Here is a 15,803-nt window from a genome sequence, read left to right as displayed (position 1 = left end):
ATCCTAAACTCTGAGTTGACTTCACAACAATACTCTAATGGGAAGACAGGGCCAACTACATACTTCTAAGGTTTTGCAGACATTAAGTCCTTGGGAAAAAAAAAAAAGGCAGCAACACTTCCAGAAAATCAACTGGAAGCATAAACTACCTTTTCTTTATCTTGGGCCAGTGAAATCACTAACCCAGAAATTTTACATTTGATTTTGAGAAGGCTACTTCCCAGGCCACAGGTATCATATTACCTCCTCTGCCCACCCCTCCCACCTCCCAAATCTAGCTCTGTTGACTTTCACTGCACCACCTGAGTCCCTAAAATGGGCTGGCTTGCCTTTTCTATTCAGCATACCCTGCTCTGTTGGAGATCAAATTTGGCTGGGGTTTCTTGGGATTCTTCAAGTGAGAAAACAGATTATATAACTACAAGAAAGCATTTTAGTGGTGGTGATGGTGGTAAGTGCTGAATGGATATTTTCTCTTCATTTTAGGAAATAACATCACACAAATCCTAATGTATATGTATAATTCTTCATCGAAGGACTCACTTCTTTCAGAGAGAGCAAGAAATGAGGATCACCATTTTACTGTTTTTGGTTGTCTTTGTTTTTCTGTTTTCGTTTAAAAAGAGCTCAAAAGGAATCACTTAAGGTAATTTTCCAAAGAAACAGTTGGCAAAGATCCAGAGCAAGATTAAGGAAAGGTACATTTTCCTAGACCTGGCTGAACCAGGTCTTTTTCTGATATTGAGCCAACACACGTAACCAAATTATTATTTTTTTTCTCTTCTGGCCTTTTCTTATTTCTATAAGAAATATCTATAATTGTAGATATGAATAACTATAGATTCAAATTCAATTTTATAATAAAGTTTAGGACACCACCTCCACCTATGGGACCTGAATATTAAAGTTTTTGGAGTTAAAAATATAAAAGAGCTTTTTCCAGTGAAAAACATTTTTTCATTTAAAGCACAATATGTGTGCTTTAACTGGCACATAGATTCATCTCCCTGCTGTACTAATGATCATTTGCTCCCAATCCTATCCAGCCATGTACATACATGGAGTGTGGCTACTCACATCACTGACGATGTCCCTGGAGGCCTTGGCTGCCACGATCGGGATGGCATCACTTCGCAGGTCGTAGCCTTTCTTCTTTGCTTCTTCATTGGCGAGTTTATACAGAGTCTATAGAAAGTCAGAGTGAAAGTAAAAGGTTTGACAGCAACAATTTAGAGATTATTAAGTGACATTCCAAGTAATTTTAAAAAGGAGAGGGTCTATAAACAACTAAATTTCCAGCAATTTTGAAAGTAAATAAATTATATCTTACTGAAAAAACCCCATACACATAGCTTTAGAAATCAATGAGATCAATGGATATTTACATCGATTGATATTTTAATCTATCATATATGTTAAAAATTAATATATAGAATGTAGTTTGTTATATTATGCATATCAACATATATTAATGTAATCTAGTAATCTAGATCAATTTACAGACCAATCTATATTTCTAAGTGAAAAAATAATTGCAGAACAATGTTTAATATTGTTAGTTTACATATAAAATATATATACTTACATACTTTTATTCATTTCTTTATTGCTTAAAACATTTTCCACAATCATGTAATACTTTATAATGTTTAAAAAAGAAAGGTGGAAAAAACTGAAGTACAATTTAAAACAGCTAACTGGACTATAATCACGACTTTAAGATTCTAAATTTTGTCTATATCATATTAGTAAAACATGTGCCTAAAGTAAATTGCATTTTACTTTAAAAAACCCCAGTGCTGTTAATAGAGAACACTTCTTTCCCACACCTGAAGCTTTCTTTCTATAGAAGAAGCTCAATTATTTTTCTCTGACCTTTCTCCTTTCTCTGATCCTTTACTCTCTGCCTGTGAATCACGGACTTACCGATTTATTTAACTAGCAGGGATGGGATGACTAGACACTTCCCACTCAGCTCTGACCCGCTCCCTCTGGGACTAAGCCCAGCCCCTTCTGTCTCTCTGGTCTCTAAGCCCTAAGACCTTACCCCTGAGGGGAGTGTAGCTAATTGCCCTTCTCTAGTGTGGCCTCTGACCAAATGGGAACCTAATTCTGAGGTTCAGTTAGGCTCATTTAGTTCTCATCCAAATGTATCCTTGAACTTAACTTTAGTTGTAAGAAATGTGAGATTTCAACTTCTATTCATACTCCTTTGTTTTACCTCTCAGTTGTACTGAGGATCCAGGTAGGGAAAAGTTACATATTATCAGAGGTCCCCTTGGGCAGATTGCCAGATTTAGCAAATAAAAAGATAGCAAGCTCAGTTGGACTTGTATTTTAGGTAAATGACAAATAGTGCTTCAGTGGAAATATTGGGTCACTAGTTTATCTGGCTATCCTACCCCCTTGGAGATGCAGAAAATACTATTCAGTCCCCTTGGCCCACACCAGCAATGGCTATAAACTAAAAATGCAACTTCAGTTTGCCCACGGAATCCTATAGCAGATAATATTCAACCTAGAAATAAAAGGCTAGATGGGCTGAGTGTTCACGTCACAGAGCCACAGGCACCATGATTGCTGTGGCACAGCAGCAACCTCCATAGAAGCAAGTACAGGAAAACAAACAGTGACAAAAATAAAACGTGTGGGGCTGCACCACAGGAGTTTGCCCTAACCTGGCTGTAGTTGAGCTGGTTCTGCCGTGCCAACGTGATCTCCGGGGTATCAGGCATTATATGAACTTGACTCTTGTCTTTGTCCCAGGCCTCTGTGTATAAACGCTGCCAAAGAAGATGTTGATAGAATACTATTTGAAATGGGAATTATAAAAAGTTAAGCATGATTATTATTAATCTAATTAGGAAAAACAAACCGAACTTGGATACAAGGTATTTAAATTGGAGGTTTGAGTTGTAACACTAGTGATCAAAGTTAAAATTGGGAATAACAGAAATTAGAGGATTTTGAGTATATAATTTAGGAGATAAATATGACCCTACACACACTTCAATGGATAATTTTAACTGCACTAGTCGTTAGAGTATGATAGCATCTTTTGGCATCTTAGAGAAGCTTGAGGTAGCTGGGGCTCACCTTGTTCATATTGATGGCATTGTTCTTGGCCAGCACCTGTTCCAGGGAATCAGGCACACTGGTAAATTTCAGCGTGTCTGGAGGCTGGCGGTAGATGTTGTCACTCAGGATCTCCGCAGCTCTCTTGCACTTGACCACATCCACAGACCCAATGGGGACCCAGCCAATGCCTCTCAGCCACTGGAGATCTGATTTGTAAATGTTCTGTAAAGACGAAAATGGAACAAACTCTTCAGCAAGACTTAAAAGATTTATGGTAAAAATGCCAATGCATCAGTAATAACATACAATACTGGTAGTTGTCTTTTCGTGGAAAATAAGCTCATTGTGTTAGACTAAAGGAGGCGCTATGTTCAAAAATGACCCAGAAACATCTCCTAGCCATAACAAAAAGTGATCATATATTTCTGGTGGTAAGGACAGGACTGATCCAAATTACCGTCAGTTCAGTGAAGGTTATTATAATGCCCATGTGTACAGGAAAACAATGCCAACCCAGAGTGGGAGAAACCACAGATACGTCCAACAATAAAGGTGAGGCCTAGTCAAATGAAATTCTCTGCAGCTACTAAAAGTCTTATTTTAAAGAATATTGATGACTTGTACAAAGGTACTTAATATAACATTACACGAAGGAAAACATAAAACAACGTATGTGGATAAATTACATGAGCAGGAGTGGGCTTTTTCAGTGGTTGGATTATGTTGGATTTCATTGCCTTCTATGTATTTTTTCTTATGTTTCAAAATATCTGTAGAGCTCTTTAGAAATAAACAACAAAAAAAGAATATATAATAATGATGTAGAGCCCCTGATACATTGAGGCAGAAATTCATGGCTTTAACACTGTCTGAGGCTCAGGGCAATTGGTGCTCATTTCATTGGTCCAAGGCCCCAGATTCTTTCCACCAAGTTCTCAGGACAAGAAGGTGGACTTCTTGGGGTGCCTGGGTGGCTCAGTTGATTAAACATCCAACTTTGACTCAGGTCATGATCTCACGGTTCGTGCGTTTGAGCCCTGCATCGGGCTCTCTGCTGTCAGCATGGAGCACACTTTGGATCCTCTGTCCCCCTCTCTCTCTTCCCCTGCCCACTCATTTTCTTTCTCTCTCTAAAAAATAAACATTAAAAATTTTTAAAAAAAGAAGATGGACTTCTTTCCAGAGTTGTCTTTCCATACCTTTCTCTCTTGATTTGTTGTTTTTAAACAAAAATCTGTGTTCTTTTTAAGTTTATTTTTCGGGGGGGGGGGGGGAGGGGCAGAGAGAGAGGGAGACAGAGAATCCCAAGCATTCTCTGAGCTCTCAGCACAGAGCCCAATGTGGGGCTTGAACTCCTGAATCGTGAGATCATGACCTGAGCTTTAATCAAGAGCTAGTATCTTAACTGACTGAGCCACCCAAGCATCCCTCTCTCAATTTATTTTACATCATTTCTCTGCTAAGGATTTTTGTTAACCCATTAAGTATTAACTACTTCACAACAAAGGAATTGGACCTTTGCCCAGCTCATTTGAAGGATTTTACCCATAACAGCAACTAAGAAAATACAGATTGATATTTTGCAGTCTACACAAAAAGCCTATTGGAATTGGCCTAATGGATTACTATGTGGATTGCTCCCTAAATAACAACAGCAAGAATGAAAGCAATAACATTGTATACCTCTGGAGTGCTTTTTAACTTTCCAATGACTGTTAACTTTCAAATAACCATTAAGGCCCCATCACAGTGTGGGGGAAATTGATTTTGAAAAGGCACTCAACAAATAGACAGATGTAAGCAGTCTGTCAATGCTGTCAACTCCATGGGTGGCATTAACCATTTTAACTCATGTGCAGGCAAAGCTTTTCTTTTCAGACACAATTGCAAAACACAGGGTTCTGTATGTCAAAAACTACAGAACAAATGTGGGCATTTTCACAGGTGGGCTGTACAGTTTTTAGTAATGGCCAATTAATTTTAAAAATTAATTTAATTAAAATAATTAAACATAGATATAAAATAAATTAAAAATTAACTTTATTTTCCAAAATCCTCTAATGCTTAAAGAATCCCTTCAAACATTTGTAAACTATGTGCTGTAGGAAACGTGCTTTTCACACCCAGATTTGATATTAAAAGCAGCAGCACTAGCTACCATGTGACCCCTCTACAGAGAGCTGTGCTAAGAGAAGAAAATGTCAGTGAACTGATCCAATAGCTTACAAATACAGCAACTTCTTTTGTTTCATAATAATAACAATTAGCACCGTAACAGGCATTAGAATTCTACTAATTATAACCTTATCTGGTTTGCAAAGAAGCTAAAAAAATTGAGTATTTTTTTTTTAATAAAAATGTGTTGTTTCTACCCCTTTAAAAGAATAAAAGAAAATGTCTCCACCTGGTGGACTCTGAACATTGCTTAATTCCAGTTTTGTTTTTAAAAGACCAAATCCAGTTTGTAAACTTCCCTTCCTTATAAAGCCTATTAAATGTACACATAATAAAGCAATAAAACTATACACTGATTCAAATCTCATTCACTGATCAATAAATCCTAGCTTAAGTATGCCAATGGGTTGCATATAAAGGATAACTTTTATATAGCTGAGCACAGCTCTTTTATAGATGCTGTACTCACGTCACTCTGGAGGTCATAGGCCCGCCGAGCATGGATGACATCGTTCTGGTCAGGCAGGCATGTCCACTCATGCAGGTAGTTCTTATAGTCCACATCACTGACTAAGGTCTGGCACTTCTTGGCCAGGACCACCCCCAACATGTCCACTGGGCTGCTGAACTTGGTCTTCCACTTCTCAAAGTCCTTCTTGTATTCCCTGTCACTCTGGATCTTGGCCACATGCATGGACCACATCATCTTGGGGTCATCTTTGATGTCTCGGGCTCCGATGTGGTGGCCTAGTTGCTTGCGATAACCATCTTTGTATTTGTACTGAGACAAAAACACAAAAACACACAAATCAGGTTTTTATCATAAGCCCTTGAAGGTCAAAAGTCTGTGCAAAATCACCTTGCTTACGTCAAAGTTATAAGTTGACTTTTTCTAATAAGCACTAACTCAAGCTGCTATCCTGACCTTTACGCTTGAAGCTTATAGAGCTAAGAAAATAGATGGAATCTGTATAATTGCAGTGCATATTCAAAATCACCTATGGCTTGGTAATAAGGAATAATTCTTGAGGCAGGTAGTGCTCACAGGGGGAAAGGCCATTTGAATAAGGGAACTTGGAGAAATGAATTTTAGGCACTAAAAGTATGTCAGGAAAGAGTCGCACTTGGTAACATGGTGTGCATAATAAGTCATAGAATGGGTACCTGGTTCCTAGAAGGATGAAATACTCTATGTCAAGGACCTAGTTTAGTATTAGTATACTAGTTACTTACTATACTATCATAAAGTAATAGTATACCATTAGTGTACTGATACAATACTAGTATTATTATACTAGTAAAGCTGATGTAGCAGTCCAACTGGTTAGAGCATGCTCCAGAAAATGCATGGGTTCTACCCCCACATAGGCCAAGAATGTTTTTACTATTCCAAGTCCAATGATGTTGTCCTGGGATCTGGGCCAGTTATTCAAAACACATGCCTCTAGTCTCAAAGATAACTAAGTAAGAAAGTATAGATGGGTCAGCAGGAGGCGATATGGTACAACAGGAAGTAATGAGGTTGTCTGGAGTTTCAACTCCACCACCTACAAGGAGTTTGATTTTAGACAAGTGGCTTAAGCAACCCACAAAACAGGGATAATGACAATACTTACATCCTAGGATAGTTATGAAGTGTAAGTAAGATAATGCACGTCAAGCTCTTCGCATAGAATTCTCAACACTTCCTAGTTATTCCTGTTATTATGGTTGACATAAATCCATTTGTGGGGGCAGTCCAACACACATAAACTAAAGGGAATCACTAACACAACATCATGGGCAGCGAATTATCATATTCCAAAATAGTGGGCCTTGATATTTAGAGCAGTGGTCTGTTCCTCAAGAATCTTCTGAGACACCATGAAAGGTTGATGGTTTTATTCAACCTGTGCTAGACAGCCAGGAGCTGTTATTAAGGGTGCAAGCTTGGGCTAGTAATCACCTCTGGTATAGATCAACTGCCTTCTTTTTCAATCTTAGAAGGGTGAATTATAAAGTCAAGTGTCATATGAATTTTGTGAATATTATATATTAAAATGTTATACAAAGACACGACCTGATTCTCACTGGGAGTACTTAAGTTTATGAGTTATACTTTCCATAAGCACGGCATTAATTTTTAGATCTCCAAGCTTGCAGCTGTACTCTAATAATTTCCATTAATGGATCTTTCTCTGATTTTGGTGGGTCAGTTTTCATTGAACATACTGTATCCTAAAAATTATAAACTGCTTTTTGAACATCGAATTTTTCACTTCCTTCAAAACTAGGTTTTTGAAAAAGCCCATATAAATACATTAGGACATATTTCCAAAGGGTGAGGAAAGTTCTTTTTGAAGATTTAGTTCAGTATAAGTGTCACTTCAGACTGATTATATACTTGGGGCAACACTGAAACTCACATCACTGGCGATGTCCCTGGAGGCCTTGGCCGCCACAATTGGGATGGCATCACTTCGCAGGTCATAGCCTTTCTTCTTTGCTTCTTCATGGGCGAGTTTGTACAGACTCTAAATTTGGGCAAAAAAATATATAATTATACATCAGTTAGATGTTGACTTTCATATCCAAAAACTGACAGGGGCCTAAAATAATTCACCAAGTTCTACACAGCTAGGTGCCTATAATAATCTTATTCTGAGAGGTCTAAGCCTTTGCACTGTTTGCTAAAGACTTAAAAATGATACGTATATAGAACACTGCAGCTTTGTTTTGTATTTTAAAACTTATCTTGAGTTACCGAAACATAAATATTACCCACTGTTTCAAAATTTTTTGTTACAACCATGAATCAGGTTTTTTTTTAAGTTTACTTATTTTGAGAGAGACAGAGACAGCATGAGTCAGTGAGGGGCAGAGAGAGAGGGAGAAGAGAATCTCATGCAGGCTCTGCAGTCAGCATGGAGCCCGATGTGGGGCTTGAAGTTATGAAACCATGAAATCACGACCTGAGCTGAAGCCAAGAGTCTGACGCTTAACCGACTGAGCCACCCAGGTACCCCCTCATGAATCAGTTTTGAAGAGATCTAAAAAATTAAGCTGAAACTCATGGGCTTAAGGTGGCAAAATGTGGATAAGAGGCAAAGACTTGATCATGGAAATTAATTCACTCTACACCTATTCTGCCCCAACTGTGTGCTGTGAATGTGCTGGGTGCTTGGGAATCAAAGATGAGTATGAGGTCTCTCCCATCATCAGGGTTGCAGGGGGAAGTTATGGAAAGACTGATAACCCACAGAGGAGGCTACCAATAGAGGTGATTTAACCATATTATTAGCAAAGAGCTCCAGGAAGGAGTAATTAATCCTAAATTAAGAATCAGGAAAGTTCCTGCAGTGGGATTGATCTTTGCATTGGACCTTGAGTGATGAGTATGATTTCAGTAGACTGGAATGGGAGTCAGGGGCAGAGGGAGTTGCAGGAATCAAAGCACAAGGAAGTGATGGTGCAGGGGTGTCAAAGGAAGGGGGGGGGAGCAGTGCCAGGGACAAGTACAAGAGAGGACTGAAAAGAATCTGGAGTTGGACTGAAGGCTTGGTGCTAAAATAAGTTTGTGCTTAATTCCACAGGAAATAGGAAACCATCAATAAACTTTGAGGGAGAGTGACATAATCAAATCTGTATTTTGTCTTCCTATCCTCAATGAGATAAAAATTACAAAAGAATTGAACTAAGCTGAGAGAGAAAAGCCCGAGAAAGCAGATCAGGCAGGTTAGGCATTCAGTTCAGGGCGTTCTCCCTGGGTCTCTTCTAACCAACAGCACACTACAGCATCTCTGAACTTTTGCAGCAAAGACAGAGTCCAGAATTCCAGAAATGCTGAGTGGCTAGTTACAGAGGCTCTTTGTCTCCTGAGATTCTAACACATGCAATACATGCTTTCCTGTAACAATACAGGACTTATATCATAGGTTTTGCTAAAAAATTCACTCCTTTTTGCTTTGCAAGTAGGACTGGATGTTTTTCGTTTCTGGTGACAATTGAGAGTTAGTTACGTAAGTGCTAAAATTATAGTTTGCACTCCCCAAAATAAAATGAATTAAGAGGGTGGCTCATCTAGCTAAATCCTCTAACTTATGTCATGCAGAAGAGTAATACATTGTTGACTTATGTTTTCAAATAAACAATATTTTCTTTGCTGGTAGCACAAAGCTGAGAGAAATAACTCATACATCAGCTGACAGAAAAATCAGATTCACAACAATCTCCACGGGCTTAAACCAATAGGCTTAATCTAAGAAGAAGAAATTGCACAGAGATAAATGTTGATCTTTGAACTGATTTTCAACTGAATTTAAGTTGCCAAATGTGTAAATTCAGGCTAGAGGAACCCTAGCTTAAGCCCATGCAAAATGTCTTAGGGTTTCAGTCGATCCCAAGTTCCATGTGCCCTGGCAGTGATATTGCTGCCAATGTGCCCTGAGGCACAGGGTGCAGAAATGGAGGCCAAACGTCCGTAAGAGGCAATATGATGTCAACTATATTCTATACTTGCAGGATTTTGTTTGGTTTGGAGGGTCACATTCTAGCAGGAGTGTCATGTGAGGAATGCCCAGGAGCTGTGGATGTTTGGATTAGAAAGAGAACTTGGGGTGAGGTGGCAGGGGAGGCACCAGAGTAGCTATCCTCATCTCCATGGAGTTGGCAGAGGTTGGTTTTGCACAGCCTCAGAAGACTACAGAAGTCAGCAGAGAGAAATCTTTGACTCAGTACATTACAAGCATCTTCTAATGGAATTTTTCAGAATGAATGGGCTGATTCAGGAGATAAATTCCTTGTCACTAACAACACTTAAGCAAAGGCAGGATGACAACCTGTTGGGTGGGGACTCTTGTAGTAGAAGAGGGGATGACCTCTTGGGTTAAACATCTGTGGTTCTGACATGAAGGTACATGGCTCCATGCTCACAGAGGGTGGAAAGGAAATGGACTCGCTGATATATACCCTGGCAGATCCCCTGTTTCTGTTTCTTTCTCTCAGTGTTATTTGATAATACTGTAATTTTAGTTCCTGACTTAATTTTATACATTAAAAATCTTAAATTTTGACTTTAAACCACAATTTGGAAAAAGGAAATCATATATGGAAGATAGATATAGCACAGTGATACGGCATTAGGAGGAGATAAATGTACAATCTATTGCTAATTTCCCAATTTAAACAAATTAATAAAAGAAAAAGTTTTGATTATTCTTATGGTTACTGCTTAAATCATTAGTTCTTATAATTGTCACTTTGTAAGGGATCATTTGCATTACTTGAAGTTTGATGTTTAGGATGAGGATTCAAAAATGCAGGAGTTGCTATTCACACCAACCAAGAAAAAAGATTTTTATACAATTGTTATTTAGTATTACATCACCTTGGACAGATTAACTGAAATCAGAAATCGCATGCAAACTTCATAGAATTAGTATCTGCTCCTACCTCACTGTAGTTGATTTTGTTCATCCTTGCCAACGTAATTTCTGGTGTGTCTGGCATGATGTGGATCTGGGTCTTGTCTTTGTCCCAGGCTTCCGTGTATAGACGCTATCAAAGAAAATATGTAATGTCATCAGGAAAAAAAATTCAGTGTGTAGTTAATAAGAATTTCAGGGGCACAAGAACTTTATAAACAAAAATAACAAAAGGTTGTACGTTTTATACACATTATGTATGGTAGATACATCTTCAAGTAATCAGTTCATAGAACAGATGTTTGAGTGCCTTATGATAATCTGAAATGTATGTTAACAAAAGGAAATTGAGAATATCTTTTATGCAAAGATGATCTTCCATAAAAATGTCTTTTTCTCAAAACCATAAAGAATTAATGAAGTAAATACTAAATATAAATGACACATATATCAGATAAATAGATACAGATGGATAGATAGATAGATAGATAGTCTTTTGTTGATAAATGCTTTCTTTCTTTTCTTGATTATATTTCTTTTTCTTTGATTTTGCTGTCAGGAGTCCTGCCTTGGTTCTCTGAATTTGAAACCTCACCTTGTTCATGGTAATGGCATTATTCTTGGCTAACACTTGTTCCAAAGAATCAGTCACACTGGTAAATTTGAATCTGTCTGGAGGCTGGCGATAGACTTTATCACTCAAAATTTCAGATGCCCTTTTGCATTTTTCCACATCCAAAGAGCCAATAGGAACCCAGCCGATGCCTCTCAGCCATTGGAGATCCGACTTGTACATATTCTGTTGACACAAAATAGTCAGTAAAATTTTATCTTTGCATTGGGAAAACATTTTCATCTAAACGATATGAAATAAAGAATACTCTTGAAAATTCAGTTTAATGGACAGGCAGCATATCAGACAATACTCCTTTTTGGTCTGGAAGGTTAAATAATTAATACTCACAAGGAAAGAAGAAATGCTATTCCTGCCTTGCAGGAGCTGGTAAGCTTGGTTCCACCTATTGCTACCTTCTCCAAGGGGTGTTAATTCACTGATTTCCTACCTTTGCACATCATTATGATTCTCAGATACTAACATCACTCTGGAGGTCATAGGCCCGCCGAGCGTGGATGACATCATTCTGGTCAGGCAGGCATGTCCACTCGTGCAGGTAGTTCTTATAGTCTATGTCACTGACTAAGGTCTGGCACTTCTTGGCCAGGACCACCCCCAACATGTCCACTGGGCTGCTGAACTTGGTCTTCCACTTCTCAAAGTCCTTCTTGTACTCCCTGTCACTCTGGATCTTGGCCACATGCATGGACCACATCATCTTGGGGTCATCATGTATTGCTCGGGCACCAATGTGATGGCCAAGCTGTTGACGATAGCCTTCTTTGTACTTGAACTAGAAGAAGAAATACAGACAACTATTTTAGCTTTTAGTAAAAAGCAATTACTAGGCCCCAATTTTCCTGTTCATTAAAAATATAATGATTTCCTCTTGAACATATACATACATGCACTTTGTAAACCGTTTAGAAAATAAAGAATACATATATGTACACAAAAAAAGAAAACAAAGACATTATTCTACCATTCAGTGAAAACCATTATAAAACTGCTTTTTGTAGTGTGTGTGTGTGGGTGTATGACAGAGAGTAAAACTGAATAGCAGTCATATTGTATATACCTGCTTTTTTCATTTATTGCATAAGGATTCCTCTGTGTCATTAAATATTCTCTACAAACATGAATTTTAATGGCAGCAGGTATTACATTATGTTGGTATATGTTAATACTTTTAACCTTTCTCTGATTATTGAACACTTATTTTTCAATTATGATGGTTACCTTCCCATATTTTGGAAATAAAGAAAATATTTTTGACTTTATAGACTAATGAAATAGAAGGATAAACATTTCTAGAAACGTGAGCCAAGCCATCACTTAAAATAAATATTGGCAACCAGTCACTGGACACAGAAGTAAACATATGGTACGTGTGGATGGACTATGAATAATGTGTCCCATTCCCTCAGCCCTTGTAGGTTCACTGGTTCATAAGGCATGCGTTTTTTTTCTGAAGGAATCCTACAATGAGTTCAATTGTATATAAGAATATATCAGGTGGAAAAGCCCAAAGGATGTCTAACTATAGTCAAGTATCTAATGCTTTAATTCAGCAGGAAATGGACAATATTTTGAAATGCATCTATGGACTCAATCATACCTTTGTGTTGAGAATTTCATTACCATTATTAAAAACTATTTACTTAGAAAAAAGACTGTTAGCAAGAACTTTAACCTCATAGCTTACTTGCCCTACTATATAACCAGGAGAGAGAAAGCAATCTTTGAGCCAAAGCCAAGGCAAAGAACTTTTCAGGTGCACTTACTTCACTTGCAATGTCTCTGGAGGCCTTGGCTGCCCTGATGGGAATGGCATCCAGTCGCATATCATAGCCTCTCCTCTTGGCTTCTTCTAGGCCAAGTTTATATAGTTTCTGAGAAAGACATAGATCATCATAGGTTTGATTCATAAAGTGCAGTATAAGCAAAATACATCACGTACCATGAATATATTACTTACCTCACTGTAATTTATTTTGTTTTGTTTAGCTAGTAAAACTTCAGGGGTATCTGGCATAATGTGGACAGTGGTTTTATCTTTATCCCAAGCTTCTGTATAGAGGCGCTAAAACAAACAAAAAAGATGTGACTAGTACAGGCTAGTAATGAATAGATACATTAAAAAAATCTCGTTCTTAATGAGAGTAAGGACAGTCTACTCTGTGAGTTGGTATTTTAGAAAAAAAATTTTTTAATGTTTAATTATTGAGAGAGAGAGAGAGAGAGAGAGAGTGAGTGGGGAAGGGGCAGAGAGAGAAGGAAAGGGAGAATTCCAAGCAGGCTCTGCACTGTCATCAGAGAGCTTGACACAGGGCTCGAACCAACACATGGTGAGATCATGATATTGACCTGATCTGAAATTAAGAATCAGATGTTTAACCAACTAGCCACCTGGGCACCCCTGTATTTGTGACACCTTTAGGCCTAGATGTCTCATATCAGTAAGAAGCATACAGCACTTAAATACCACTTTAATATGGAAGCAAAAGAATTAAATATGGTTTTCCTTTTATAGAAACAGATTACCATGTTTACACACACACACACACACACACACACACACACACACACACACACACACACTAATACCCCCTTCAAGTGAAGAAAAGACTTACATGGTTCATGGTAATAGCATTGTTTTTTGCCAAAACCATTGGGATGGAGTCCATAAGGCTAGAAAACTTGAATTTATCTGGATGCTGGCGGTAAACATGATCACTCAAAATCTGGGAAGCTCTCTTGTTCTTCTCATCCTCAAGAGAACCACTGGGTAACCAGCCAATGCCTCTTAGCCACTGAAGGTCAGCCTTGTACAAATTCTGAAATTATAAGTGACAAACCAGTAAAGCATAATTATATGCCCCTAAAGAAATAAAATTATGTATTATATTTTACTATACATTTTCATGCTTGAATGCTTGGGACATTTATAAATTTTGGTATGTCTTATGAATCGATGGAAAATTCAGATTAGAAGCATATTTTGGAAAACATCTAAAATGGCAGCACAAAAAGAATGATCCAAAGCTTCTAGATCAACATATCAGAGTCTTTAACCAAAGCAATGGGGGCTCTGCCAGCTCTTTCTCTGTGGGGTAATGGTGCCTCCAGATGTTTGGGGATTGGATAGGGTGTGGGCATTAATCTAGGGATATAGAACTCAGTTGTGTAAATTCAACTCCCCTTACTTTAGGGAAAATTTGATTCTTAGGAAAGCGGCCACGGTTTTTAGTTGGTCAAAGGAAAATCTTGGACTCACATCACTCTGGAGGTCATAGGCCTGCCGAGCATGGGTGACATCATTCTGGTCAGGCAGGCATGTCCACTGATGTAGGTAATTCTTATAGTCCACATCGCTGACCAAGGTCTGGCACTTCTTGGCCAGCACCAAGCCCAGCATGTCCACTGGGCTGCTGAACTTGGTCTTCCACTTCTCAAAGTCCTTCTTGTATTCTCTGTCACTCTGGATCTTGGCCACGTGCATGGACCACATCATCTTAGGGTCATCTTTGATGTCCCGGGCTCCAATGTGGTGGCCAAGTTGCTTGCGAAAGCCTTCCTTGTACTTGTACTAAAGGAAAAAGATAGGTCTTGAACCTTTCAAGATTAACTTATGTTGCAATTACAAAGCACATTAACTCCCAATATTTCACAAAGCCTAGAGAACCACAGGTTTAAGTTTTTTGAGGAGAAATATTAAATGCTAACTCACGCTACAAGTTTCATTTATAATAAACTTCACACAAATTCCAGCTACAAATACCTGAGTTTATCTTCATCCCACCCTACCTCTCTGGGATCATTTTACTCTGCTTTAATTTGTTACTCCTTGGAAGATTCTGTTCAATTTAAAATTAAAGTGAGAATGCTTTAAAGTGATAAATTGCAATCAAATCAGTATAAACAGGGGATAAAGTCTTACTTCACTGGCAATTTCTCGAGATGCTTTTGCTGCTTTGATTGGTATGGCATCAAGGGGAAGATCGTAACCTTTTTTCTTCAACTCCTCATAACCCATTCGGTAGAGTTTCTGTTAAGAGATGAAAATCACTTTGAGAAAAACTGTTTTCCATAAACAACTATAGCAGAATGAATGCAACATGCTAAATATTTTAAGAATCCCCGACAATAGTATCTGCTCTAGAATATGCCAATGTAATTGGAAATTATGCCCATTGATTGCTACAGATCCTATTTTAAACTTTAAAGCTCTTCAATTACCCAGATCAACAAAATTAAATCTCAGCTCTTCCCAAATACTTCAGTGTATGAGGCAGAAGCAAATTGATAGAGAAAGGAAATAAAACATCATTTAGGTGCCATTTTCCAATTACCTTGGAGTGTTTCATTAGAAGTTTTTGTTAGAAAAGAGCAATGCTTTTAGTGGGGAAAAATTACGCCTGATGGGCTGTCTCTTTCATGTAGCTACGACATTGTAAAATATAGTCTATTTTACAACATAGGGTTGCCCATAGCAGGATCTGCATCTGTAGGTAGGAAACAAAATCCTTCAT

The 15,803-nt window shown here is 38.1% G+C and overlaps 1 protein-coding gene across 1 annotated transcript in view; it reads right to left on the bottom strand.

Annotated features, from left to right (window-relative positions):
* The window catches only part of NEB (nebulin), a 224,961-nt gene that overhangs the window by 131,908 nt on the left and 77,250 nt on the right, over window positions 1-15,803 (bottom strand). Inside the window, exons 56-68 of the mRNA XM_078451297.2 lie at window positions 15,212-15,319; window positions 14,549-14,860; window positions 13,905-14,108; window positions 13,250-13,354; window positions 13,056-13,163; window positions 11,753-12,064; window positions 11,251-11,454; window positions 10,684-10,788; window positions 7,659-7,766; window positions 5,723-6,034; window positions 3,097-3,300; window positions 2,679-2,783; window positions 1,078-1,185 (exon numbers count right to left, since the gene is read on the bottom strand). Of these exons, the coding sequence (XP_078307423.2) occupies window positions 1,078-1,185; window positions 2,679-2,783; window positions 3,097-3,300; window positions 5,723-6,034; window positions 7,659-7,766; window positions 10,684-10,788; window positions 11,251-11,454; window positions 11,753-12,064; window positions 13,056-13,163; window positions 13,250-13,354; window positions 13,905-14,108; window positions 14,549-14,860; window positions 15,212-15,319 (2,295 nt within the window). The remainder of the gene's footprint in view (window positions 1-1,077; window positions 1,186-2,678; window positions 2,784-3,096; window positions 3,301-5,722; window positions 6,035-7,658; window positions 7,767-10,683; window positions 10,789-11,250; window positions 11,455-11,752; window positions 12,065-13,055; window positions 13,164-13,249; window positions 13,355-13,904; window positions 14,109-14,548; window positions 14,861-15,211; window positions 15,320-15,803) is intronic.

This window comes from Panthera onca, chromosome C1, assembly GCF_046562875.1.
Source record: "Panthera onca isolate mPanOnc1 chromosome C1, mPanOnc1 haplotype 2, whole genome shotgun sequence".
NCBI lineage: Eukaryota > Metazoa > Chordata > Mammalia > Carnivora > Felidae > Panthera > Panthera onca.
Note: the sequence above shows the minus strand (reverse complement) of the source record. Positions and strands in the feature narration are given on the sequence as shown.